Consider the following 27,988-nt stretch of genomic DNA (forward strand, 5'->3'; position numbering starts at 1 on the left):
TCACTTACCCAGTGTACATCTGTTCGTGGCATCAGTCGCAGTAGATTCGCATGTTTTGCAATAGCTCGCCATCTGGTGTTGGGCCGGAGTGTTACAAGTTGTTTTTCTTCGAAGAAGTCTTTCGAGTCACGGGACCGAGTGACTCCTCCTTTTGTCTCCATTGCGCATGGGCGTCGACTCCATCTTCGATTGTTTTTCCCCGCAGAGGGTGAGGTAGGAGTTGAATTGTAGTAATAGTGCCCATGCAATGGAGTGACTAAGTATGCACCGATTAAAGGTTGAGATGATACATATATAAATAATTGAAGGTAACTTCCAAACTGCTACAGGCTCCCGGGGAGGCGGGTGGGCACATGCGAATCTACTGCGACTGATGCCACGAACAGATGTACACTGGGTAAGTGACATTTTCAGTTCGATGGCATCTGTCGCTGTAGATACGCATGTTCTGCATAGACTAGTAAGCAGTTATCTCCCCAAAAGCGGTGGATCAGCCTGTAGGAGTGGAAGTAGTTTGAAACAATGTTCTTAATACGGCTTGACCTACTGTGGCTTGTTGTGCGGATAACACGTCTACACAGTAGTGCTTGGTGAATGTGTGAGGCGTAGACCATGTGGCTGCCTTACATATTTCTTGCATTGGGATGTTTCCTAGGAAGGCCATGCTAGCGCCTTTCTTTCTGGTTGAGTGTGCCCTTGGTGTAATGGGCAGCTGTCGTTTAGCTTTAAGGTAGCAGATTTGGATGCATTTAACTATCCATCTGGCTATACCTTGTTTTGAAATTGGGTTTCCTGCATGAGGTTTTTGAAATGCAATAAAGAGTTGTTTAGTCTTTCTGATGTTCTTTGTTCTGTCAATGTAATACATCAATGCTCTTTTGACATCTAATGTATGTAGTGCCCTTTCAGCTACGGTATCTGGCTGTGGAAAGAACACTGGAAGTTCCACTGTTTGATTTAGATGGAACGGTGAAATAACCTTTGGCAAAAATTTAGGATTGGTCCTTAGGACGACCTTATTCTTGTGTAGTTGTATAAAAGGTTCTTGTATAGTAAACGCCTGAATCTCGCTTACTCTTCTTAGGGAAGTAATGGCGATGAGAAATGCCACCTTCCAGGTTAGGAACTGTATTTCGCAGGAGTGCATGGGTTCAAAAGGTGGACCCATAAGTCTAGTTAGGACAACATTTAGGTTCCATGAAGGAACAGGTGGTGTTCTTGGTGGTATAATTCTCCTAAGGCCCTCCATGAATGCTTTAATGACTGGTATCTTATATAGGGAAGTTGAATAGGTAGTCTGCAGGTATGCAGATATTGCTGCAAGGTGTATTTTAATGGAAGAGAAAGCCAGGTTAGATTTTTGTAAGTGAAGCAAGTAACCCACTACATGTTCTGGAGTTGTGTGTAATGGCTGTATTTGATTAATATGGCAGTAGCAAACAAACCTCTTCCATTTACTTGCATAGCAGTGCCTGGTGGATGGCCTTCTGGCTTGCTTTATGACTTCCATACATTCTTGGGTAAGTTGTAAGTGCCCGAATTCTAGGATTTCAGGAGCCAGATTGCTAGATTCAGCGATGCTGGATCTGGGTGTCTGATCTTTTGGTTGTGTTGTGTCAACAGATCTGGCCTGTTGGGCAATTTGATGCAGGGTACTACTGATAGGTCTAGCAGTGTTGTGTACCAGGGTTGCCTTGCCCAAGTTGGTGCTATTAATATGAGTTTGAGTTTGTTTTGACTGAGTTTGTTTACCAGGTAAGGAAGGAGAGGGAGAGGAGGAAAAGCGTAAGCAAATATCCCTGACCAGTTCATCCATAGGGCATTGCCTTGGGACTGTTTGTGTGGGTATTTGGATGCGAAGTTTTGGCATTTTGCGTTCTCCTTTGTCGCAAACAAGTCTATCTGAGGTGTTCCCCAGAGTTTGAAGTAAGTGTTCAGAATTTGGGGGTGAATTTCCCATTCGTGGACCTGTTGGTGATCGAGAGAGATTGTCTGCGAGTTGATTTTGGATCCCTGGTATAAATTGTGCTATTAGGCGAATTTGGTTGTGAATTGCCCAACGCCAAATCTTTTGTGCTAGCAGGCTTAACTGCGTGGAGTGCGTCCCCCCTTGCTTGTTTAGATAATACATTGTTGTCATGTTGTCTGTTTTGACGAGAATGTATTTGTGAACTATTATTGGTTGGAAAGCTTTTAGTGCTTGAAAAACTGCTAGAAGTTCTAGGTGATTTATATGCAGCTTTGTTGGATGTACGTTCCATTGTCCTTGTATGCTGTGTTGATCGAGGTGTGCTCCCCACCCTGTCATGGAAGCATCTGTTGTTATTACGTATTGTGGCACTGGGTCTTGGAAAGGCCGCCCTTTGTTTAAATTTATGTTGTTCCACCACAGAAGCGAGAGGTAAGTTTGGAGGTCTATTAACACCAGATCTAGAAGGTGACCCTGTGCTTGTGACCATTGTGATGCTAGGCACTGTTGTAAGGGCCTCATGTGCAGTCTTGCGTTTGGGACAATGGCTATGCATGAAGACATCATGCCTAGGAGTTGTAGTACCATCTTTGCGTGTATCCTTTGTGTTGGATACATGCGTTGTATGATGGTGTTGAAATTTTGAATTCTTTGTGGACTTGGAGTGGCTACTCCTTTTGATGTGTCTATTATGGCTCCTAGATATTGTTGTACCTTGCGCGGCAGAATTTTGGATTTTGTGAAGTTGACGGTGAACCCTAGTTTGAAGAGGGTTTGTATGATATGATTTGTGTGATTTGAGCACTCTATTAACGAATGGGCCTTGATTAGCCAGTCGTCTAGATATGGGAACACATGTATTTGCTGCCTTCTTATGTGTGCAGCGACCACCGCTAGACATTTGGTAAAGACTCTTGGTGCGGTTGTTAATCCGAAAGGCAGTACCTTGAATTGGTAATGTATTCCCTTGAATACAAACCTTAGGTATTTCCTGTGCGATGGGTGTATTGGTATATGGAAATAAGCATCCTTGAGGTCTAAAGTTGCCATGTAGTCGTGTAGTTTTAGCAATGGCAATACTTCTTGTAGTGTGACCATGTGAAAGTGGTCTGATTTGATGAAAGTGTTCACTACTCTGAGGTCTAGGATTGGTCTCAGCGTTTTGTCCTTCTTTGGTATCAGAAAGTACAGTGAGTAAACTCCTGTGTTTATTTGTGTGTTTGGCACTAATTCGATTGCATTCTTTTGCAATAGTGCCTGCACTTCTATCTCCAGGAGATTGGAATGATGTTTTGTCAAATTTTGTGCTTTTGGTGGTATGTTTGGAGGGAATTGTAGAAATTCTATGCAATAACCATGTTGGATAATTGCTAGAACCCAAGTGTCTGTAGTGATTTCCTCCCATGCTTTGTAATAATGACTTATTCTTCCCCCCACTGGTGTTGTGTGGAGGGGGTGAGTGACATGTGAGTCACTGTTTAGTAGTAGGGGTTTTGGGGCTCTGAAATCTTCCTCTATTCCTAGGGAATTGCCCTCCTCTATATTGTCCCCGAAAACCTCCTCTATACTGTCCCTGGTAACTGGACGGTGTTGCTTGTGAGGTGCTGGCTTGTGTGCTCTGACCCGAAACCCCCCTCGAAAGGGTGTTTTACGGAATGTGCTGTAATTCCCTCTGCTCTGCGGGGAGTAGAGTGCGCCCATGGCTTTGGCAGTGTCCGTATCTTTTTTGAGTTTCTCAATCGCTGTGTCCACTTCTGGACCGAACAGTTCTTTTTAGTTAAAAGGCATATTGAGAACTGCTTGTTGAATCTCTGGTTTAAATCCAGACGTTCGGAGCCATGCATGCCTTCTGATAGTTACAGATGTATTAATTGTCCGTGCAGCTGTATCTGCAGCGTCCATGGAGGAGCGGATCTGGTTGTTGGAAATGGTCTGTCCCTCCTCAACCACATGTTTTGCCCTATTTTGTAAGTCCTTGGGCAGATGTTCAATGAGATGTTGCATCTCGTCCCAATGGGCTCTGTCATAGGTCGCAAGTAGTGCCTGGGAGTTCGCGATGCGCCACTGGTTTGCAGCTTGTGCTGCGACTCTCTTACCAGCTGCATCGAACTTGCGGCTTTCTTTATCTGGGGGTGGTGCATCTCCAGATGTGTGGGAGTTGGCCCTTTTCCTAGCTGCTCCTACAACGACAGAGTCTGGTGGCAGCTGTGTAGTGATGAAAACCGGGTCTGTAGGAGGCGCCTTGTACTTTTTTTCCACCCTTGGTGTGATTGCCCTACTTTTGACCGGCTCCTTAAAGATTTCTTTTGCGTGCCGGAGCATACCAGGGAGCATAGGCAGGCTCTGGTATGAGCTGTGGGTGGAGGAGAGTGTGTTGAATAAAAAATCATCCTCGACCTGTTCTGAGTGGAGGCTTACGTTGTGAAATTGTGCTGCTCTAGCCACCACTTGAGAATACGCGGTGCTGTCCTCTGGTGGAGATGGCTTCGTAGGGTATGCCTCCGGACTGTTATCTGACACTGGGGCGTCGTGTAGGTCCCATGCGTCTTGATCTTGGTCACCCTGGCTTATGGTGGTGTGAGCTGGGCAGTGTGATGGAGTTTGTGCTGGTGAGACGTTAATCACGGGCGGAGGAGAGGGTGGTGGGGTAACTCTTTTCACCACTTTTGGTTGTGGTGTCTGTTCAGTTTGGAACTCCAACCTTCTCTTTCTTCTAATAGGGGGAAGGGTGCTTATTTTTCCTGTCCCCTGCTGTATGAAAATACGCTTTTGCGTATGGTCCACATCAGTTGATTGTAGCTCTTCCTCAAACCTATGCTTTTGCATTTGGGAGGTTAGCGAGTGCTCTTCTGTATAAGAGCCTGAAGCTGGGTCGGTTGCAGTTTGTTTCGGGACCGAAACCCTGTCTGCGTCCTTTTTCGGCTCCGAGGTGACTTTTTTCATTTTCGGGGCCGAAACCTGTCGGCGCCGATCTTCTTCGGGGCCGCTGTCTCGGCGTCGAGCCGTGTCTACACCGGCATCTCGGTGTCGAGGCTTGTCTCCAGCACTTTCTCGGTCCCGAGAAGGCTGCGTGCCGGTGTCTCGACCGGAGTCGGACGATCTCAGCACTGTTTGGGCCTTTTTCGGTGCCGACGGTCGGTCACCGAATTTATGGGTGGAGCCATGGCCTGGTGGCAGTGGCGTCCCCTGGGCCTTGTAAATCTTCCTCTGAGTGGTTTTCGACGTCTTACTCACGGTTTGTGTATCGTCGAATCCTTCGGAGTCTGAGTCTTGGATCGAGAAGGTACCTTCCTCTTCTTGCTCCTCGAACTCTCGGTGGGCTGTCGGCGCGGACGCCATCTGAAGTCTTCTGGCTCGACGGTCTCGGAGTGTTTTTCGGGACCGGAACGCACGACAGGCCTCGCAGGTGTCTTCACTGTGCTCAGGTGACAGGCACAGGTTACAGACCAAGTGTTGGTCTGTATAGGGGTATTTATTGTGGCATTTGGGGCAGAAACGGAACGGGGTCCGTTCCATCGGCGTTCTTCAGCACGCGGTCGGGCCGACCAGGCCCCGACGGGGGATCGAAAAAACTACCCCCGAAGGGCACCGGAGCTCTTCGATCCTTCGACGCGGTGTTGAATCTAACTACGCCGATCCCGAACGCAACAATACCGACGAAAATCTTCCGAAATTAGCTATCTTTCCGTTCCGAAACTCGGAGCCACAGGAACACGTCCGAACCCGATGGCGGAAAAAAAACAATCGAAGATGGAGTCGACGCCCATGCGCAATGGAGACAAAAGGAGGAGTCACTCGGTCCCGTGACTCGAAAGACTTCTTCGAAGAAAAACAACTTGTAACACTCCGGCCCAACACCAGATGGCGAGCTATTGCAAAACATGCGTATCTACAGCGACAGATTCCATCGAACATATATTTTCTTAGTTTATTTTAAGAACCACAGGTTCAAGATTTACAAGTAATACTTTAAATGAAAGGTACTTCACTTAGGAACTTTAGGAACTTTGAATTAGCAAAATAGCATATACAGTTTTCACATAAATGACATATAGCTATTTTAAAAGTAGACTGCAATTTTCAACTGTTGCTGGGGGAGATAAGTGTTTGTTAGTTTTTGCAGGTAAGTAAACCACCTACGGGGTTCAAACTTGGGTCCAAGGTAGCCCACCGTTGGTGGTTCAGAGCAACCCCAAAGTTACCACACCAGCAGCTCAGGGCCGGTCAGGTGCAGAGGTCAAAGTGGTGTCCAAAACGCATAGGCTTCAATGGAGAAGGGGGTGCCCTGGTTCCAGTCTGCCAGCAGGTAAGTACCAGCGTCTTCGGAGGGCAGACCAGGGGGGTTTTGTAGGGCACCGGAGGGGACACAGGTCCACACAGAAAGTACACCCTCAGCGGCACGGGGCGGCCGGGTGCAGTGTGCAACCAAGCGTCGAGTTCGTAATAGAAATCAATGGGAGACCAAGGAGTCTCTTCAGCGATGCAGGCAGGCAAGGGGGGGGCTCCTCGGGGTAGCCATCACCTGGGCAAGGGAGAGGGCCACCTGGGGGTCGCTCCTGCACTGGAGGTCGGATCCTTCAGGTCCTGAGGGCTGCGGATGCAGTGCCTTTACCAGGTGTCGGGTATTTGAAGCAGGCAGTCACGGTCAGGGGGAGCCTCGGGATTCCCTCTGCAGGCGTTGCTGTAGGGGATCAGGGGGGCCAACTCTGGCTACTCACGGTCTCGTAGTCGGCGGGGAGTCCTCCCTGTGGTGTTTGTTCTCCACAAGTCGAGCCGGGGGCGTCGGGTGCAGAGTGCAAAGTCTCACGCTTCCGGCGGGAAACGTGTGTTGTTTCAAAGTTGCTTCTTTGTTGCAAAGTTGCAGTCTTTGTGGAACAGAGCCGCTGTCCTCAGGAGTTCTTGGTCCTTCTAGATGCAGGGTAGTCCTCTGAGGCTTCAGAGGTTGCTGGACCCTGGGAACGTGTTGCTGGAGCAGTGTCTTTAGAAGTGGGGAGACAGGCCGGTAGAGCTGGGGCCAAAGCAGTTGGTGTCTGTCTTCTCTGCAGGTTTTCAGTTCAGCAGTCCTCTTCTTCTTAGGTTGCAGGAATCTAGTTTCCTAGGTTCTGGGGAGCCCCTAAATACTGAATTTAGGGGGGTGTTTTAGGTCTGGGAGGGCAGTAGCCAATGGCTACTGTCCTTGAGGGTGGCTACACCCTCTTTGTGCCTCCTCCCTGAGGGGAGGGGGCACATCCCTATTCCTATTGGGGGAATCCTCCAAAATCAAGATGGAGGATTTCTAAAGGCAGGGATCACCTCAGCTCAGGACACCTTAGGGGCTGTCCTGACTGGTGGGTGATTCCTCCTTGTTTTTCTCATTATCTCCTCTGGACTTGCCGCCAAAAGTGGGGGCTGTGTCCAGGGGGCGGGCATCTCCACTAGCTGGAGTGCCCTGGGGCATTGTAACACGAAGCCTGAGCCTTTGAGGCTCACTGCTAGGTGTTACAGTTCCTGCAGGGGGGAGGTGTGTAGCACCTCCACCCAGGACAGGCTTTGTTTCTGTCCCCAGAGAGCACAAGGGCCCTCACCACATGGGGTCAGAAACTCGTCTCTCAGCAGCAGGCTGGCACAGACCAGTCAGTCCTGCACTGAACAATTGGGTAAAATACAGGGGGCATCTCTAAGATGCCTTGTGTGTGCATTTTTTAATAAATTCAACACTGGCATCAGGGTGGGTTTATTATTCTGAGAAGTTTGATACCAAACTTCCCAGTATTCAGTGTAGCCATTATGGAGCTGTGGAGTTCGTTTTTTACAGACTCCCAGACCATATATTCTTATGGCTACCCTGTACTTACAATGTCTAAGGTTTTGCTTAGACAGTGTAGGGGCATAGTGCTCATGCACCTATGCCCTCACCTGTGGTATAGTGCACCCTGCCTTAGGGCTGCAAGGCCTGCTACAGGGGAGACTTACCTATGCCACAGGCAGTGTGAGGTTGGCGTGGCACCCTGAGGGGAGTGCCATGTCGACTTAGTCATTTTCCCCCCACCAGCACACACAAGCTGGCAAGCAGTGCATCTGTGCTGAGTGAGGGGTCCCTAGGGTGGCATAAGACATGCTGCAGCCCTTAGAGACCTTCCCTGGCATCAGGGCCCTTGGTACCAGAGGTACCAGTTACAAGGGACTTACCTGGGTGCCAGGGTTGTGCCAATTGTGGATACAATGGTACCTTTTAGGTGAAGGAACACTGGTGCTGGGGCCTGGTTAGCAGGGTCCCAGCACACTTCTCAGTCAAGTCAGCATCAGTATCAGGCAAAAAGTGGGGGGTAACTGCAACAGGGAGCCATTTCTTTACACTTGTATTTAACGGATTTGTGATTTTATGGCGATTTGACGAATACAAGAATTTGACTGACTGACTCCTGCCCCTCTGGAGAATCTTAAGAAAAATCTCCAACTTTGGTCTAGCGCCTTGAGTTTTCACAAGACGAGGACTCTGCGCCTAGAAGTATCCATCAGAAATATGATGAATACTTGAATGCCAAAATCTAAACCTGCTCAACAATCTGCCAGAAAATATTTTGCAAGATGAGTCCAGCAATGAAGTTAGGGGCTATGCAGCGGGGTTGCCAGTGGTTCCTCTTTTAAAGATTGTCGTTATCAAAGCACCTTGCCAGGTAAACAGAAGCATCCTAGTTTACTGTGTAAAACAGGAACAGAGAAGATGTGCCCGGGCCTCTGGGGCTCCCTGGTAGACCACACCTAGAACCCCATCAGCACCTGGCGCCCCACTTCACACAACTAATCTCTTCCATTTCTTTCATGAATTTCTGACTGACATCTGCGTTTCTGACAATCCCACGGCTTGTGCACAACCAGAGTTTCCCACTCTCCAGAAAAGCCAGGGTTGGAGGACCAGGTCACCAAGAAAGACTTGGAGGCTGTAGCCCCGATCCAGAGTCACGATGGAGCAAAATGACTGTATGGACTTCACTCTGCCTGACTGACAGTGAGTAGCTTTATCCACACTCGGTCTCCTGGGCGTGGCAGAACCGCCTGGTAGATCCTCTGGAAATCACAGGAGGCTGTGACTGCAGCAGCCAAGCCTCTTTCCCTCAAAAACCCCTCCCTCTTCCCTCTCCCCAAACCCAAGGCCCACTTACATGTACCTTCGCCCCATCTCTCCCCAGTGCGCACCCTCATCCTCCACTGATCCCCACCCACAAGCCCCCGCTTACACTTACCACCCGCCCATCTCTCACTAGCGCCCGTCCTCAACCTCCACTGATCCCCACCTACAAGCCCCCGCTTACATTTACCACCCGCCCATCTCTCCCCAGCGCCCGCCCTCAACCTCCACTGCTTTCCATCTAGAAGCCCCTGCTTACATTACCACCCGCCCATCCCTCCCCAGCGCCCGCCCTCATCCTCCACTGCACCCCACCTACAAGCCCGCCGCTTACATTTACCATCTCCCGATCTCTCCCCAGCGCCCGCCCTCATCCTCCACTGATCCCAACCCACAAGGCCCCGCTTACATTTACCTAAAATCTATGCGTTAAAATTCTATGGATTCGGGAATTCTATGTGGTTTTACGACAGGAGAAATCTGCCCTGTGTGGTCATTTTCCATTACATGCGGCTGGAATCGCAGTGGCATGTCACTGTGTCAGATTTACTGCCCAGGAATAGTAACACTGAATGCCGTTTAACCATTGCCGCAGTAGCTGGCATCTTGTAATGAGGACCTCGGTAGATCAGGGTTCTGTGTTTTGCAGCATGAATACGTTCTAGATTGACATGCTGTGCATTTTCCTCCCATCAAGTAGTTGGATTGAGAAATATTGTAAACAAAGTTTTACTTTTGTGCATGTTGGAGGCTGGCCCTCTATACCGTGTGCAAAACCAAGCACACTATGCAGAGGGTTCAGGTAACCACACGTTGGTTTCCAGAGGTAAAAATCTGACCACCTAATGCTCTAATTTTAGAGGTAGCTGGTCGAGCAGTTAGGCTAATCCAGAAGATGTGCTCAGTATTTGCTGTACTCACAAATCCAATCATACACCACACACACTCAATGAATAACTCAAGACCAGAATTTATAAAAATCCTTCAGACTTTTATATAATTTTTAAGACCAAAATCTTTAGAATACCTTAAGTACTTTTCTTGTTATATCTTTTTAAGTTTTAGCAAAGTTAGTCTTTCTGTGCATAATTACGCGCCATTGGAATCAATAGGCAGTCACTTTTAAAAATACACTAAAAATCGCACATTTGAGTTACCACTCTCTTCTTTTACAGGGTTGTCGCAGCAGTCGGTGGGCACACTGTGCCAGCTGGAGAGGCTCGGGCAGCTCCCTGTTCCGGCGGAAACATCGTTGGAGAGGTTCTTGGTACAGGTACAGGGCCACCTGGATAGGCCACTTGAAAAAGGAGCTGGTTTGCATATTTAAAGTTGGTGCCTGGGGGCATCCTTGGGCTGTTGAAGTCGAAAGGGGTTGGGGACCCGGGGCACACAGCAGATCCTGCGATGCAAAGCCCAGGGCGGCCAGGTGCAGGGCGTCTTGGAGGTCTTGGATGCTGTGCGCAACGGAGCCCACTGGAGTTGGAGGTGAGTCTCTTGGAGGGCGGCTTCCAGGTCAACGGGGGCACGCTGGTCGGAGGTCCGGGGTGTTGCTGAAGTCCCTCGACTGATCCTTTTTCAGCTCTGGGGGAGCTGGTTTTCTGCTGGTCTGATGCCAGCTGACCAGTACCCTGGGTATTGCTGTACCTCAGCAACTAGGGGGCGCAGTGCCACCAAACTTGACACAGTTGTAGGGTACTTTCGGGTGGTCGTCGGTGTGTCGTCGGGTCCGGCGGTGACTTCCAATAGCGGAGATATCGGCGACTTAGGAAAGTGACCTTCACTGGTTTGTTGGTCCTTTGCAGGTTTCTTGCGTTTCTTGAGTGGTGCCTCCACTCAGGAGGGAGATTTAGGCTATTTGTGAAGCCTGGACGTCCTCTGGGGCTTTTGAGGTCAGTCCAGTGGTCAGCTCCTGCGCAGTGGCGATTGTCGGGAAAGCAGGGGTCTTGGAGCCTCTTCTGGTGCAGCAGGTCCTCAGTTCTCGTCCTGGCGGGTTCTTTTGTGCTGGCTTCTTTCTTCCTGTTCAATCTAAATTCCTGGTCCAGGGGAGCCCATTAAATACTGAATTTAGTGGGCGTTGTAGGGGGAACCTGGTAGTGTCCAATGGGACACTTACCCTTGGGTGGCTACACCCACTACAGTGACCACTTCCTGTGGGAAGGGTCACTTCCCTAAACCTGGTTGGCTACTTTCCTCCATTCCAAGATGGAGAAAAATTAGATAAAGGGTACACTTTGCATGCAAGCCCTCAGGGGTGGTGCATGCTCAGTGAGGCCACTGCTCCTACCCTTTGTCTGGTTTCCTGCCCATAGTGGGGGTTTGTAAGAGGGGAAGCCCTCTGCTGCTAGCAGCAGGCCTGGGGGCTCGAGTTGCAGGGGTGGTAGCCCTTTGAAGCTCACCGCCAGGGTGTTGCACATTCCTGAAGGGGAGGAAGTTAGCTCCTCCACCCAGGAAGGGCTTTGTCTTACAAACAAGAGAGCAATGGCTCTCCCCCACGGTTTGTAGATTGGCTGTCTGGAGTGGCAGGCTGGATGGAACCAGTCTGCAACTCTGCCAGTTAGGGTTAGCCTTTGCAGGGGGCACCTCCAAGGTGGCCCCTGGGTATATTTAGGGATAAATCCAAGGCTGGCACCAGCTTGGATTTATCATTCTGAGTTGTTAGATACCAAACAACCCAGGGTGCAGAGTGGCCATTATGTAGATGGGTAACTCATGTTTGACCAGTGCCCAGTACATACATTAAAATGGCTGCTCTGTTCACTCACTATGTCCCAGGTTTGGCAAGGACACAGTGGGGGCATATTGCTCATGCAATTATGCCCTAACATATAGGGGGTCATTCTGACCCCCGCTGGCGGCGGAAGCCGCCCGCCTGGCGGGAACCGCCAGAAGACCGTACCGCGGTCAAAAGACCGCAGCGGTCATTCTGACTTTCCCGCTGGGCTGGCGGGCGACCGCCAAAAGGCCGCCCGCCCGCCCAGCGGGAAAGCCCCAGCAACAAGGAGGCCGGCTCCGAATGGAGCCGGCGGAGTTGCTGGTGTGCGACGGGTGCAGTTGCACCCGTCGCGATTTTCAGTGTCTGCCAAGCAGACACTGAAAATCTTAATGGGGCCCTGTTAGGGGGCCCCTGCAGTGCCCATGCCAGTGGCATGGGCACTGCAGGGGCCCCACAACACCCGTTCCTGCCATCCTGTTTCTGGCGGTGAAAACCGCCAGAAACAGGATGGCAGGAAGGGGGTCGGAATCCCCATGGCGGCGCTGCAAGCAGCGCCGCCGTGGAGGATTCCCTGGGGCGGCGGGAAACCGCTGGTTTCCCTTTTCTGACCGTGGCCTTACCGCCGCAGTCAGAATGGCCCCAGAAGCACCGCCAGCCTGTTGGCGGTGCTTCCTCCGTCCCCTGCCCTGGCGGTCCATGACCGCCAGGGTAGGAATCACCCCCATAGTATGGTGCACCCTGCCTTAGGGCTGGAAGGCCTACCAGAGGGGTGACTTACCCATAATATATGCAGTGTAGGGTGGACAGGGCACACAGAGGGGGTGCCATGTCGAGTTTGTCCTTTTAGGGTTGCCCCAGTACACGCAGCCTGCAATGGCAGTGCTGGGTGCATCTGGGTGCAGGGCCCTTGGGGGTGGCACAATCAGTGCTGCTGTCACCAGGGGTCTACTCCTAATATCCCTTGCCCTGGGTACTGGGGTACCCATTTACTAGAGGATTATAGGAGTATTTAAGAATGTATCCAATTGTGCCAAGCATCACAACACATTTAGGGAAACATTTCTGACCCAGGGAACCTGGTTAGCAGGGGCCCTGGGCACTACCAGCTTCTAGAACAAATCAACATCAGGCAAGAAGTGGGGGCTAACCATGCAAAAAGAGGCCTTCACTCACAGTGCGTCACCGACAAGCAGAGCCAGTAAGATGTTGACCCTAAGCTTACAATCCCCCACTTTGTGACCACCATCCTCAGAACCTGTGTTCTGCTGGCGGGATCAGAACTGATGGACAGAGCTATGTTTAATGTGTCAACTTGACACTACCCACTCGCTTACGAATGAGGCCAATGGCGGGATATCGAGAGAGACAAATCACAGCTTTAAGACCTAATAAGGGCGTTCAGCCTTCCACCTGGCACCTCTATACAGTCACAAAGTTCCTCAGCGAGTTGCGATATCCTTAAAATGTATGGCAGGGGTACTTTATCCCATATAGATAGTATTTAATCAAAACACCTGTAGAGGTTATTTGCTGCTTGAAGCCATAAACCTGCCACAACCTCTCCTCCTGTGCTCCCAAGGACTCAGGGGTAGCTGATACCTATGCTTTGCAAAGAGGCCTCTACCGTGCCACCCGTCAGCTCAAGAGCTTACGGATATAAGCACCTTAAACCCATTTAAAGTCTCAGAGCTGTCCACTGATGCATCATGGAGAAGATGGTGCCCAGAACCAAGGGTGGGTGGTAATCTGCCCTGGCATGCAGCCTTGTCAGAGCCAGCAGTGGGCAACAATGCCATCAAGATGGACACTGCCAGGACCCAGTGCCATACACCCTCCAGGGACAGGACTTACCTGTGCAGCTTCCCAGCCCCACTGCCGGTATTTGGGGTCGTGTGTGAACCTCCACATGTACCAGTAGGTCTCGATCACCTCGGGCCGCAGAATGTAGTATTTCTCGTTCTGTCGCACGGCCACGGCCTCAGCTCCACCATCAAATTTGAAGGCTTCGGGGCCCAGTTTTAACACTGCCGAGGGCAAGAGAAGAAAAGTGTCAGAAAGTCACCAGACATAGAAACAAAAAGCAAGCAGAATATACACCTCATGTGCTCTCATAAGCTCCCACTATCACATGCACGGCACGTTAGCGTTCATGTCTCTCCTCTTACCACCACCTCAAGGCCAGCCCACTTCTAGCCAAGAAGAGGTGAGCTGCACCCTCAAGGTCCCTTCTGGGGGACTGAGAGGTGAAAAGACCAGGAAGAGAGAAGCCAAGGGGTGGGGAGGTGGCAACAAGGCAGGAAGAGAGAGAAACCAAGGGTGGGGAGGTGGCAACAAGGTAGGAATAGGGAGAAACCAAGGGGCAGAGAGATGGCAACAAGGTAGGAAGAGAGAGAAACCAAGGAGTGGAGAGATGGCAACAAGGCAGGAAGAGAGAAACCAAGGGTGCGGAGGTGGCAACAAGGTAGGAAGAGGGAGAAACCAAGGGTGGGGAGGTGGGAACAAGGCCGGAAGAGGGAGAACCCAAGGGTGGGGAGGTGGCAACAAGGCAGGAAGAGAGAAACTAAGCGGTGGGGAGGTGGCAACAAGGCAGGAAGAGAGAGAAACCAAGGGGTGCGGAGGTGGCAACAAGGTAGGAAGAGAGAAACCAAGGGTGCGGAGGTGGCAACAAGGCAGGAAGAGAGAAACCAAGGGTGTGGGGGTGGCAACAAGGCAGGAAGAGAGAAACCAAGGGGTGGAGAGGTGGCAACAAGGTAGGAAGAGAGAAACCAACGGTGTGGAGGTGGCAACAAGGCAGGAGGAGAGAAACCAAGGGTGCGGAGGTGACAACACGGCAGGAAGAGAGAGAAACCAAGGGGTGCGGAGGTGGCAACAAGGCAGGAAGAGAGAGAAACCAAGGGGTGTGGAGGTGGCAACAAGGCAGGAAGAGAGAAACCAAGGGTGGGGAGGTGGCAACAAGGCAGGAAGAGAGAAACCAACGGTGTGGAGAGGTGGCAACAAGGCAGGAAGAGAGAGAAACCAAGGGTGCGGAGGTGGCAACAAGGCAGGAAGAGGGAGAAACCAAGGCTGCAGAGGTGCCAACAAGGAGGAAGAGGGAGAAACCAATGGGTGGAGGTGGCAACAAGGCAGGAAGAGAGAAACCAAGGGGCGCGGAGGTGGCAACAAGGCAGGAAGAGAGAGAAACCAAGGGGTGGGGAGGTGGCAGCAAGGCAGGAAGAGAGAAACCAACGGTGTGGATGTGGCAACAAGGCAGGAAGAGAGAAACCAAGGGGTGGAGAGGTGGCAACAAGGCAGGAAGAGAGAGAAACCAAGGGTGCGGAGGTGGCAACAAGGCAGGAAGAGGGAGAAACCAAGGCTGCGGAGGTGGCAACAAGGAGGAAGAGGGAGAAACCAATGGGTGGAGGTGGCAACAAGACAGGAAGAGAGAAACCAAGGGGTGGCGAGGTGGCAACAAGGCAGGAAGAGGGAGAAACCCAGGGGTGGGGAGGTGGAAACAAGGCAGGAAGAGAGAAACCAAGGGTGCGGAGGTTGCAACAAGGCAGGAAGAGGGAGAAACCAAGGGGTGGAGAGGTGGCAACAAGGCAGGAAGAGAGAAACCAAGGGTGGGGAGGTGGCAACAAGGTAGGAAGAGGGAGAAACCAAGGGGCAGAGAGATGGCAACAAGGTAGGAAGAGAGAGAAACCAAGGAGTGGAGAGATGGCAACAAGGCAGGAAGAGAGAAACCAAGGGTGCGGAGGTGGCAACAAGGTAGGAAGAGGGAGAAACCAAGGGAGGGGAGGTGGGAACAAGGCCGGAAGAGGGAGAAACCAAGGGTGGGGAGGTGGCAACAAGGCAGGAAGAGGGAGAAACCAAGGGGTGCGGAGGTGGCAACAAGGTAGGAAGAGAGAAACCAAGGGTGCGGAGGTGGCAACAAGGCAGGAAGAGAGAAACCAAGGGTGTGGGGGTGGCAACAAGGCAGGAAGAGAGAAACCAATGGTGTGGAGGTGGCAACAAGGCAGGAGGAGAGAAACCAAGGGTGGGGAGGTGGCAACAAGGCAGGAAGAGAGAAACCAACGGTGTGGAGAGGTGGCAACAAGGCAGGAAGAGAGAGAAACCAAGGGTGCGGAGGTGGCAACAAGGCAGGAAGAGGGAGAAACCAAGGCTGCAGAGGTGCCAACAAGGAGGAAGAGGGAGAAACCAATGGGTGGAGGTGGCAACAAGGCAGGAAGAGAGAAACCAAGGGGCGCGGAGGTGGCAACAAGGCAGGAAGAGAGAGAAACCAAGGGGTGGGGAGGTGGCAGCAAGGCAGGAAGAGAGAAACCAACGGTGTGGATGTGACAACAAGGCAGGAAGAGAGAAACCAAGGGGTGGAGAGGTGGCAACAAGGCAGGAAGAGAGAGAAACCAAGGGTGCGGAGGTGGCAACAAGGCAGGAAGAGGGAGAAACCAAGGCTGCGGAGGTGGCAACAAGGAGGAAGAGGGAGAAACCAATGGGTGGAGGTGGCAACAAGACAGGAAGAGAGAAACCAAGGGGTGGCGAGGTGGCAACAAGGCAGGAAGAGGGAGAAACCCAGGGGTGGGGAGGTGGAAACAAGGCAGGAAGAGAGAAACCAAGGGTGCGGAGGTTGCAACAAGGCAGGAAGAGGGAGAAACCAAGGGGTGGAGAGGTAGCAACAAGGCAGGAAGAGAGAAACCAAGGGTGGGGAGGTGGCAACAAGGTAGGAAGAGGGAGAAACCAAGGGGCAGAGAGATGGCAACAAGGTAGGAAGAGAGAGAAACCAAGGAGTGGAGAGATGGCAACAAGGCAGGAAGAGAGAAACCAAGGGTGCGGAGGTGGCAACAAGGTAGGAAGAGGGAGAAACCAAGGGTGGGGAGGTGGGAACAAGGCCGGAAGAGGGAGAAACCAAGGGTGGGGAGGTGGCAACAAGGCAGGAAGAGGGAGAAACCAAGGGGTGCGGAGGTGGCAACAAGGTAGGAAGAGAGAAACCAAGGGTGCGGAGGTGGCAACAAGGCAGGAAGAGAGAAACCAAGGGTGTGGGGGTGGCAACAAGGCAGGAAGAGAGAAACCAAGGGGTGGAGAGGTGGCAAAAAGGTAGGAAGAGAGAAACCAACGGTGTGGAGGTGGCAACAAGGCAGGAGGAGAGAAACCAAGGGTGGGGAGGTGGCAACAAGGTAGGAAGAGGGAGAAACCAAGGGGCAGAGAGATGGCAACAAGGTAGGAAGAGAGAGAAACCAAGGAGTGGAGAGATGGCAACAAGGCAGGAAGAGAGAAACCAAGGGTGCGGAGGTGGCAACAAGGTAGGAAGAGGGAGAAACCAAGGGTAGGGAGGTGGGAACAAGGCCGGAAGAGGGAGAAACCAAGGGTGGGGAGGTGGCAACAAGGCAGGAAGAGGGAGAAACCAAGGGGTGCGGAGGTGGCAACAAGGTAGGAAGAGAGAAACCAAGGGTGCGGAGGTGGCAACAAGGCAGGAAGAGAGAAACCAAGGGTGTGGGGGTGGCAACAAGGCAGGAAGAGAGAAACCAAGGGGTGGAGAGGTGGCAACAAGGTAGGAAGAGAGAAACCAACGGTGTGGAGGTGGCAACAAGGCAGGAGGAGAGAAACCAAGGGTGCGGAGGTGGCAACAAGGCAGGAAGAGAGAGAAACCAAGGGGTGCGGAGGTGGCAACAAGGCAGGAAGAGAGAGAAACCAAGGGGTGTGGAGGTGGCAACAAGGCAGGAAGAGAGAAACCAAGGGTGGGGAGGTGGCAACAAGGCAGGAAGAGAGAAACCAAGGGTGGGGAGGTGGCAACAAGGCAGGAAGAGAGAAACCAACGGTGTGGAGAGGTGGCAACAAGGCAGGAAGAGAGAGAAACCAAGGGTGCGGAGGTGGCAACAAGGCAGGAAGAGGGAGAAACCAAGGCTGCGGAGGTGCCAACAAGGAGGAAGAGGGAGAAACCAATGGGTGGAGGTGGCAACAAGGCAGGAAGAGAGAAACCAAGGGGCGCAGAGGTGGCAACAAGGCAGGAAGAGAGAGAAACCAAGGGGTGGGGAGGTGGCAGCAAGGCAGGAAGAGAGAAACCAACGGTGTGGAGGTGGCAACAAGGCAGGAAGAGAGAAACCAAGGGGTGGGGAGGTGGCAGCAAGGCAGGAAGAGAGAAACCAACGGTGTGGATGTGGCAACAAGGCAGGAAGAGAGAAACCAAGGGGTGGAGAGGTGGCAACAAGGCAGGAAGAGAGAGAAACCAAGGGTGCGGAGGTGGCAACAAGGCAGGAAGAGGGAGAAACCAAGGCTGCGGAGGTGGCAACAAGGAGGAAGAGGGAGAAACCAATGGGTGGAGGTGGCAACAAGACAGGAAGAGAGAAACCAAGGGGTGGCGAGGTGGCAACAAGGCAGGAAGAGGGAGAAACCCAGGGGTGGGGAGGTGGAAACAAGGCAGGAAGAGAGAAACCAAGGGTGCGGAGGTTGCAACAAGGCAGGAAGAGGGAGAAACCAAGGGGTGGAGAGGTGGCAACAAGGCAGGAAGAGAGAAACCAAGGGTGGGGAGGTGGCAACAAGGTAGGAAGAGGGAGAAACCAAGGGGCAGAGAGATGGCAACAAGGTAGGAAGAGAGAGAAACCAAGGAGTGGAGAGATGGCAACAAGGCAGGAAGAGAGAAACCAAGGGTGCGGAGTCGGCAACAAGGTAGGAAGAGGGAGAAACCAAGGGTGGGGAGGTGGGAACAAGGCCGGAAGAGGGAGAAACCAAGGGTGGGGAGGTGGCAACAAGGCAGGAAGAGGGAGAAACCAAGGGGTGCGGAGGTGGCAACAAGGTAGGAAGAGAGAAACCAAGGGTGCGGAGGTGGCAACAAGGCAGGAAGAGAGAAACCAAGGGTGTGGGGGTGGCAACAAGGCAGGAAGAGAGAAACCAAGGGGTGGAGAGGTGGCAACAAGGTAGGAAGAGAGAAACCAACGGTGTGGAGGTGGCAACAAGGCAGGAGGAGAGAAACCAACGGGGTGGGGAGGTGGCAACAAGGCAGGAAGAGAGAAACCAACGGTGTGGAGAGGTGGCAACAAGGCAGGAAGAGAGAGAAACCAAGGGTGCGGAGGTGGCAACAAGGCAGGAAGAGGGAGAAACCAAGGCTGCAGAGGTGCCAACAAGGAGGAAGAGGGAGAAACCAATGGGTGGAGGTGGCAACAAGGCAGGAAGAGAGAAACCAAGGGGCGCGGAGGTGGCAACAAGGCAGGAAGAGAGAGAAACCAAGGGGTGGGGAGGTGGCAGCAAGGCAGGAAGAGAAAAACCAACGGTGTGGATGTGACAACAAGGCAGGAAGAGAGAAACCAAGGGGTGGAGAGGTGGCAACAAGGCAGGAAGAGAGAGAAACCAAGGGTGCGGAGGTGGCAACAAGGCAGGAAGAGGGAGAAACCAAGGCTGCGGAGGTGGCAACAAGGAGGAAGAGGGAGAAACCAATGGGTGGAGGTGGCAACAAGACAGGAAGAGAGAAACCAAGGGGTGGCGAGGTGGCAACAAGGCAGGAAGAGGGAGAAACCCAGGGGTGGGGAGGTGGAAACAAGGCAGGAAGAGAGAAACCAAGGGTGCGGAGGTTGCAACAAGGCAGGAAGAGGGAGAAACCAAGGGGTGGAGAGGTGGCAACAAGGCAGGAAGAGAGAAACCAAGGGTGGGGAGGTGGCAACAAGGTAGGAAGAGGGAGAAACCAAGGGGCAGAGAGATGGCAACAAGGTAGGAAGAGAGAGAAACCAAGGAGTGGAGAGATGGCAACAAGGCAGGAAGAGAGAAACCAAGGGTGCGGAGGTGGCAACAAGGTAGGAAGAGGGAGAAACCAAGGGTGGGGAGGTGGGAACAAGGCCGGAAGAGGGAGAAACCAAGGGTGGGGAGGTGGCAACAAGGCAGGAAGAGGGAGAAACCAAGGGGTGCGGAGGTGGCAACAAGGTAGGAAGAGAGAAACCAAGGGTGCGGAGGTGGCAACAAGGCAGGAAGAGAGAAACCAAGGGTGTGGGGGTGGCAAAAAGGCAGGAAGAGAGAAACCAAGGGGTGGAGAGGTGGCAACAAGGTAGGAAGAGAGAAACCAACGGTGTGGAGGTGGCAACAAGGCAGGAGGAGAGAAACCAAGGATGGGGAGGTGGCAACAAGGTAGGAAGAGGGAGAAACCAAGGGGCAGAGAGATGGCAACAAGGTAGGAAGAGAGAGAAACCAAGGAGTGGAGAGATGGCAACAAGGCAGGAAGAGAGAAACCAAGGGTGCGGAGGTGGCAACAAGGTAGGAAGAGGGAGAAACCAAGGGTAGGGAGGTGGGAACAAGGCCGGAAGAGGGAGAAACCAAGGGTGGGGAGGTGGCAACAAGGCAGGAAGAGGGAGAAACCAAGGGGTGCGGAGGTGGCAACAAGGTAGGAAGAGAGAAACCAAGGATGCGGAGGTGGCAACAAGGCAGGAAGAGAGAAACCAAGGGTGTGGGGGTGGCAACAAGGCAGGAAGAGAGAACCCAAGGGGTGGAGAGGTGGCAACAAGGTAGGAAGAGAGAAACCAACGGTGTGGAGGTGGCAACAAGGCAGGAGGAGAGAAACCAAGGGTGCGGAGGTGGCAACAAGGCAGGAAGAGAGAGAAACCAAGGGGTGCGGAGGTGGCAACAAGGCAGGAAGAGAGAGAAACCAAGGGGTGTGGAGGTGGCAACAAGGCAGGAAGAGAGAAACCAAGGGTGGGGAGGTGGCAACAAGGCAGGAAGAGAGAAACCAAGGGTGGGGAGGTGGCAACAAGGCAGGAAGAGAGAAACCAACGGTGTGGAGAGGTGGCAACAAGGCAGGAAGAGAGAGAAACCAAGGGTGCGGAGGTGGCAACAAGGCAGGAAGAGGGAGAAACCAAGGCTGCGGAGGTGCCAACAAGGAGGAAGAGGGAGAAACCAATGGGTGGAGGTGGCAACAAGGCAGGAAGAGAGAAACCAAGGGGCGCGGAGGTGGCAACAAGGCAGGAAGAGAGAGAAACCAAGGGGTGGGGAGGTGGCAGCAAGGCAGGAAGAGAGAAACCAACGGTGTGGAGGTGGCAACAAGGCAGGAAGAGAGAAACCAAGGGTGGGGAGGTGGCAACAAGGCAGGAAGAGAGAGAAACCAAGGGTGCGGAGGTGGCAACAAGGCAGGAAGAGGGAGAAACCAATGGGTGGAGGTGGCAACAAGACAGGAAGAGAGAAACCAAGGGTGCGGAGGTGGCAACAAGGCAGGAAGAGGGAGAAACCAATGGGTGGAGGTGGCAACAAGACAGGAAGAGAGAAACCAAGGGGTGGCGAGGTGGCAACAAGGCAGGAAGAGGGAGAAACCCAGGGGTGGGGAGGTGGAAACAAGGCAGGAAGAGAGAAACCAAGGGTGCGGAGGTTGCAACAAGGCAGGAAGAGGGAGAAACCCAGGGGCGGGGAGGTGGAAACAAAGCAAAAAGAGGGAGAAACCCAGGGGTGGGGAGGAGGCAACAAGGCAGGAAGAGGGAGAAACCAAGGGGTGGAGGAGGCAACAAGGCAGGAAGAGAGAAAAACCAAGGTGTGGAGGAGGCAACAAGGCAGGAGGAGAGAAACTAAGGGTGCGGAGGTGGCAACAAGGCAGGAAGAGAGAGAAACCAAGGGGTGCGGAGGTGGCAACAAGGCAGAAAGAGAGAGAAACCAAGGGGTGGGGAGGTGGCAGCAAGGCAGGAAGAGAAAAACCAACGGTGTGGAGGTGGCAACAAGGCAGGAAGAGAGAAACCAAGGGTGGGGAGGTGGCAACAAGGCAGAAAGAGAGAAACCAAGGGGTGGAGAGGTGGCAACAAGGCAGGAAGAGAGAGAAACCAAGGGTGCGGAGGTGGCAACAAGGCAGGAAGAGGGAGAAACCAAGGCTGCGGAGGTGGCAACAAGGAGGAAGAGAGAGAAACCAAGGGGTGGCGAGGTGGCAACAAGGCAGGAAGAGGGAGAAACCCAGGGGTGGGGAGGTGGATACAAGGCAGGAAGAGAGAAACCAAGGGTGCGGAGGTTGCAACAAGGCAGGAAGAGAGAGAAACCAAGGGTGCGGAGGTGGCAACAAGGCAGGAAGAGAGAAACCAAGGGGTGCTGAGGTGGCAACAAGGCAGGAAGAGAGAAACCAAGGGGCGGAGGTGGCAACAAGGCAGGAAGAGGGAGAAACCCAGGAGTGGCAAGGTGGCAACAAGGCAGGAAGAGGGAGAAAACAAGGGGTGCGGAGGTGGCAACAAGGCAGGAAGAGGGGGAAACCAAGGGGTGCGGAGATGGCAACAAGGCAGGAAGAGAGAGAAACCAAGGAGTGCGGAGGTGGCAACAAGGCAGGAAGAGGGAGAAACCAAGGGGCAGAGAGATGGCAACAAGGTAGGAAGAGAGAGAAACCAAGGAGTGGAGAGATGGCAACAAGGCAGGAAGAGAGAGAAACCAAGGGGCAGAGAGATGACAACAAGGCAGGATAGGGAGAAACCAAGGGGTGCAGAGGTGGCAAGGGTAGCGAAGGAACAGGAGGCAGGAGGGAAGGGTAGAGAAGGGGCAGGCGGCAGGAGGGAAGGGTAGAGAAGGGGCAGGAGGGAAGGGCAGAGAAGAGGCAGGAGGCAGGAGGGAAGGGTAGAGAAGGGACAGGAGGCTGGAGGGAAGGGTAGAGAAGGGGCAGGAGGGAAGGGTAGAGAAGGGGCAGGAGGGAAGGGTAGAGAAGGGACAGGAGGGAAGGGTAGAGAAGGGACAGGAGGGAAGGGTAGAGAAGGGACAGGAGGCAGGAGGGAAGGGACAGGAGGGGAGGGTAGAGAAGAGGCAGGAGGGAAGGGTAGAGAAGGGACAGGAGGGAAGGGTAGAGAAGAGGCAGGATTGAGGAGGGAAGGGTAGAGAAGGGGCAGGAGGGAAGGGTAGAGAAGGGACAGGAGGGAAGGGTAGAGAAGGGACAGGAGGGAAGGGTAGAGAAGGGACAAGAGGGAAGGGTAGAGAAGGGACAGGAGGGAAGGGTAGAGAAGGGACAGGAGGGAAGGGTAGAGAAGGGACAGGAGGGAAGGGTAGAGAAGGGAAGGGGCAGGAGGAAAGGGTAGAGAAGGGAAGGGGCAGGAGGGAAGGGGCAGGAGGGAAGAGTAGAGAAGGGAGAGGAGGCAGGAGGGAAGGGCCGAGAAGGGAGAGGAGGGAAGAGGGTAGAAACAAGGGAAGCAGGAAGCATAGGAGACAGCGAGGGCGGATCAGCTGGGCAGGGAGTGCAGGAAGAACAAGCTGGTGAGAGGGATGAGCTGGCGGAGAGGAGGATACGGTAAAGGCAGGGGAGAGACTAACGACAGATGTAGTGAGAGAGGGGGAGATAGCAGGAGGAGATGGGGCTGAGGTGGGACACATGATGCTGGTGAGGAAGGGCAGAGCTACCACCAGGGACCCGGGAAGGACACAGCTGCGGTCATTGGGCTGGCAGAATAAGCACAATCTACAGGTGTGGAGCGTGCACTCATTACCGTATCCCACCATCTCCCATTCCAGTAGATCCCAATCCAGGGAGATCACGATAGGTGAATGATATACTTTAACTGGTGATCAATCCTGGGGTCTGATGTACCATAAACTGGGTGCTAATGGCTCCTGACTTCACTGACCCAGAGGCGGGCACCGTCACTTCTATCGCCCAGAAGATGCCAGGAGAGGCGTGCGCCTGTCATTTAGCCCCTTGAAGCCAGGGAAGCGCTCAGTTGCTTTTCAGCTACTGATTTCTGCATGTATTTCTTAAGCAGAGACAATATTTTAATCCAAAAAGTCTTAAACAAGTAAGATTGAGAGTAGATGGAATTATGGGTTGAGGAGGTTGACGCACAATGCGTGCGCTGCAGCCAAGACCGACCCTATCTCCATAGTTAGGGATAGCGCTGGCACATCTCGGATAACTGCACTGACGTACACAAGCAGGCGGTGTAACACATGCCTGCACCAGAATGGCTGCATCACCTGACTCGAAGTTTTCAGTAGTTTTGAGGACACAGCGGTGGTGGGCGCATCACCTGACTGCAAGTTTTCAGTAGTTTTGAGGACACAGATCTGGTGGGTGCCTGCAGCTGGTGGTGGCCTATGTCGCCTGTCTGGTGCGGGTGGCGAGGTGGGCGTACACCCGGGTAGACTACCGGTCTGATGGGGGCAGCGCAGGACCCCCTCCAGCAGAGCAGAGGACACGTAAACCAGACCCTGCGGTAACCTGCTGAAGAGGAGAGAACTCACAGCTCTTTTCACTGTGACGAGGATGTGAGGCGGATCCTGCGCATGCGTCTCATCTCACTGTTGCGCTTTGTGGGTTACACAGGGTCCATTCCAAGGAAACTACAGAGTTTCTACTCAGGGGGTACATTTTAGTGTGTGAGTGCAGACGGCAGAGTGGGAAGACCTCCGTCTGTCAGGAGTTTAGCATGAGTGATCCAAGGATGGGTGGCAGTGAGGCACAGGACTGAAACAGGGGTGAAAAGCTATGAACAAGAGAAAAAGATGGGGGTTACCAGCATAAAGGTGTGGGGGAACCCACCAATATCCAAGGGATGATGGTGCCCGCTGACAGCGGGCGGACGGTGGTATCTTGGAGCTCCATGAGACTGTAATATCCAATGGACCATGGGCGGACAGTGGTATCTTGGAGCCCCATGAGACTGTAATATCCAAAAGATGATGGGCAGACAGTAGTATCCTGGAGCTCCTTGAGACTAATATCCAAAGGACAGTGGGCGGAGGGTGGTATCCTGGAGCTCCTTGAGACTAATATCCAAAGGACAGTGGGTGGACGGTGGTATCTTGGAGCTCCATGAGACTGTATTATCCAAAGGACAGTGGGCAGACGGTGGTATCTTGGAGCTCCATGAGACTGTATTATCCAAAGGACAGTGGGTGGACGGTGGTATCCTGGAGCTCCATGAGACTGTAATACCCAAAGGACAGTGGGTGGACGGTGGTATCTCTGAGCTCCGTGAGACTGTAATACCCAAAGGACAGCGGGCGGAGGGTGGTATCCTGGAGCTCCATGAGACTGTGGAAGACATCCAGACAGTCATTCGGGAGCTGGCCCTGGGGTTGGTGGTCAGTTCACACATCAGACTGGCCAAGGTCACCAAGTCTGTGTTCGACAGTTAATACCTGCACAGAGCATCAGAAGACCAATGGAGAGGAAAGAGCTGACTCCAAACACCCTCCTACTCACCCTAGGACACACAGAACCATGGAAACTTGTGCAACAGCCCTGCTGTTTCTTCTAGTAAGAGTGTGTGTGTGTGTGTGTGTGTGTAGCACACATCCACTGAAGAGGCAGAGGAGGGCTGTGCAGGGCCTCAGCCAAAGAGTGGAAGCAGAGCTCTGAGGGTGCAATTGGTGTTACCTCGGCGTCATGGAGTGGTCTATATAGGGGTCTTTGCAGAGGCGTGTCGCTGGCTCTAAGAAGCAGGACTTAGTAACGAGAGTTGGTACCAAGCTGCCTCAGTTTCCTTGGGGATGTGTTCTTTGAGGGTGAGTCTAGTGTCCAGGGTGAGTCCACATGACTGCAAAGGATGAGAACTGGGGTCTGAATCTGTTCAGGTTCATGACATTCAGCCAGGCTTGGCAGAGTGGTTGCTTGTTCCTGGCAGACAGTAGGAACTCTACCCCATGATAGTGCATTTTTAACTCCGAGCTTTGAGTCCAGAGCTGTGACTCTGCTCTAGGACCTCCTGCGAGGCGACTCATTGCACCAATGTCCACAAAGCTCCTTCTGCTGAAGCTCAGGAGATGGTAAGAACCGTGACACAGGTCGTGAGGCCACAGAGCTCTGCTTATGGGGTCGGGTATCGCTTTAGTGAGTGGCTGTGGGTGGGATAGAGGGCAGGCGCTTCCGAAGGGGGTGGCAATGCTTTGCCTACATTACTGATCCATTCACCATTAGTGCCATCTGAAGAGATCCCCACCAGCCGCACCTGCCTTCTCTGCCATCCTTCCCTGCCTCGTTCTGCAGATGGGCACAAGGAACCACTACCTTTAGAGTGACGGAGGCTTCTACCTGCCAACTCTTGTGACTGTCCCAATGAATGGACTCTGATGTGAGGCAAATGAGAGGAAAAGGCTTCTTTCAAGGGGAGCCAAGAGCCATTAGAAACAGTCTCCCCTTTAAACTCTCCCCAGTAGTTCAACTGTGAGGGATCCAGTCACTGACCTCAAAACAAGACTTCAGAAAAAGAGCAGCAGATGCCTCCTGGAGAACAAGAAGCTGTGTACCAGGCAGGCCAGGTGCCAGGACCATCGAGGATCAGGAAGTGCAATCCAAGCAGTCAACCCTGTGCCTCTGCGGAGCTCAGTGTAGTGTCAGGCAAGGCTGCTGCAAACATCCAACCGGTCACTGCGGAGACATGCTCAAGAGAAAGGGGAGAAGATCGGGGGCAAGCAACATAAGAAGGAGTCTGAGACAAGATGTCAGAGGGTCTGGCCTCTGAAGGCTCCACCTCTACCCTGTTACCATCCCACCCTATCTGCTGAGACCAGTCAAGCCCCAGTGCCACGAGGCTCGCCATTCAGGCACTATGTGCAAACGAGCGGGTAAACGGTCTGCTGATGGTCTTTGTGGCCTCATAACACATTCTGAGGGAAATCACACTGGTAATGCCACACCTGGAATTACCAACATAATTCCTCCAGGCTTATTACTGCAGTATTCCTTCACTTGAAAATGGGGGATAACAGAGGGAAGCTGGGTTTTACTGAAATGTCGAGAGGTGCCCTAGGGCACGTGCATCACAGCCAGGTAGACACCCCAGAGAAGGAAGCTGATGGAAGCCAGGCGTGGCGCGGTGATGCCCCTGATGAGCGAGTCAGTGGTGCCCAATCCACACCGGATGGACAACTCTAGGCATCCCTGTCATCAATGGCCTGGAGCACCCTGGACCGAGGCTCTTCCGAGACCAAGGGCAGCCCTTGCACACCGTGTCCGGCATGGGGACTCAAGCAGCACACGCCGCACACATGAGATGATGACGTCAGTGGTGGGCAGCGAGGCATGCTTGCTGACATACAACATGTCTGTGTTTAAAAACATTCTAAGACAGGTGTGAGCTGTAACACCGTTGTGTGCCTGCTGTGACAGAACCAACACCAAAAACAGTCCAGGACTGTGCTTGGCATTTTACAAATATCCCGGACCAGGGGACTGGGGTAGCCCTGGACGGGCACAGCCACGAGCAGAGCTTCACTGAGAGGCAAAGACTTATCCAGGTGTTGGACCCCATATCCGGAAGGGACGTCTCAAGACAGGATGGAGTCACTCACCCTTCTGTGCCACAGGCTGCTGATTGGTCTATCTGTTCACATGGATCCCATGTGCAATGACATGTCTGGGCGTCCACCAGGTGCAGTGACAGGATGCACCTCTCTAAGGTTTGCTGCCCCTCCCGGATGAAGCCCAGTGGCTTTGCAACCACTGGCACGAAACAAAACCCAAACCAGGACTTGAGCAGGAAGCAGCCGGAGCAGGTCAGGTCCGGCCTCCTGTGCCATGTCCAGTAGGCACAGCCTGGCCTCTCACCTGTCCTGTCGTAGGACTCATGGCAGGTGTGTGCGATCTCCGCTCCCAGCTGCAGGTAGTGCCCGGCCTTGTCGTCTCTGGACCCGTCTGCGCCCAGGGCCAGCATCCCTCCGGCGAAGCAGGTCAGGTGCCCCATCTTCCTCTCCAGGTGCCCGTTCTTCCACTCGCCGATGAAGGTCAACCCGCCGTTGGACTTCCGGATCAGGTGGCGCTCTATAGCCTGCAGGAGGCAAAGGGGTACACACTGATGTAAGAGGTCAGCGCAGACCTTTAGACATTCTTCTGTTTATGAATGCTGTACTTGTGAGAGCCACAAACCCACCAGTCAGTCTCCTGACCCTTGTCTTACTGCCTGTGAAAACCAACACACCCCTCAGCCATGTCCTGAGAGCCCCCCATCTTACTGCCTGTGAAAGCCAACACACCCCCCAGCCATGTCCTGAGAGCCCCCCATCTTACTGCCTGTGAAGGCCAACGCACCCCTCACCCTTGTCATGAGAACCCCCATCTTACTGCCTGTGAAAGCCAACACACCCCTCAGCCATGTCCTGAGAGCCCCCCATCTTACTGCCTGTGAAAGCCAACGCACCCCTCACCCTTGTCATGAGAACCCCCATCTTACTGCCTGTGAAAGCCAACAAACCCCTCAGCCACGTCCTGAGAGCCCCCCATCTTACTGCCTGTGAAAACCAACACACCCCTCAGCCATGTCCTAAGAGCCCCCCATCTTACTGCCTGTGAAAGCCAACACACCCCCCA

The 27,988-nt window shown here is 53.2% G+C and overlaps 1 protein-coding gene across 2 annotated transcripts in view; it reads right to left on the reverse strand.

The window, feature by feature from the left end:
- Positions 1 to 27,988, reverse strand: part of MAN1A2 (mannosidase alpha class 1A member 2) — a 315,131-nt gene that overhangs the window by 18,865 nt on the left and 268,278 nt on the right. For both annotated transcript variants that reach the window (XM_069203015.1, XM_069203014.1), the window contains exons 11-12: positions 27,230 to 27,449; positions 13,642 to 13,814 (exon numbers count right to left, since the gene is read on the reverse strand). In XM_069203015.1, the coding sequence (XP_069059116.1) occupies positions 13,642 to 13,814; positions 27,230 to 27,449 (393 nt within the window). The remainder of the gene's footprint in view (positions 1 to 13,641; positions 13,815 to 27,229; positions 27,450 to 27,988) is intronic.

This window comes from Pleurodeles waltl, chromosome 8, assembly GCF_031143425.1.
Source record: "Pleurodeles waltl isolate 20211129_DDA chromosome 8, aPleWal1.hap1.20221129, whole genome shotgun sequence".
Classification (NCBI taxonomy): Eukaryota; Metazoa; Chordata; class Amphibia; order Caudata; family Salamandridae; genus Pleurodeles; species Pleurodeles waltl.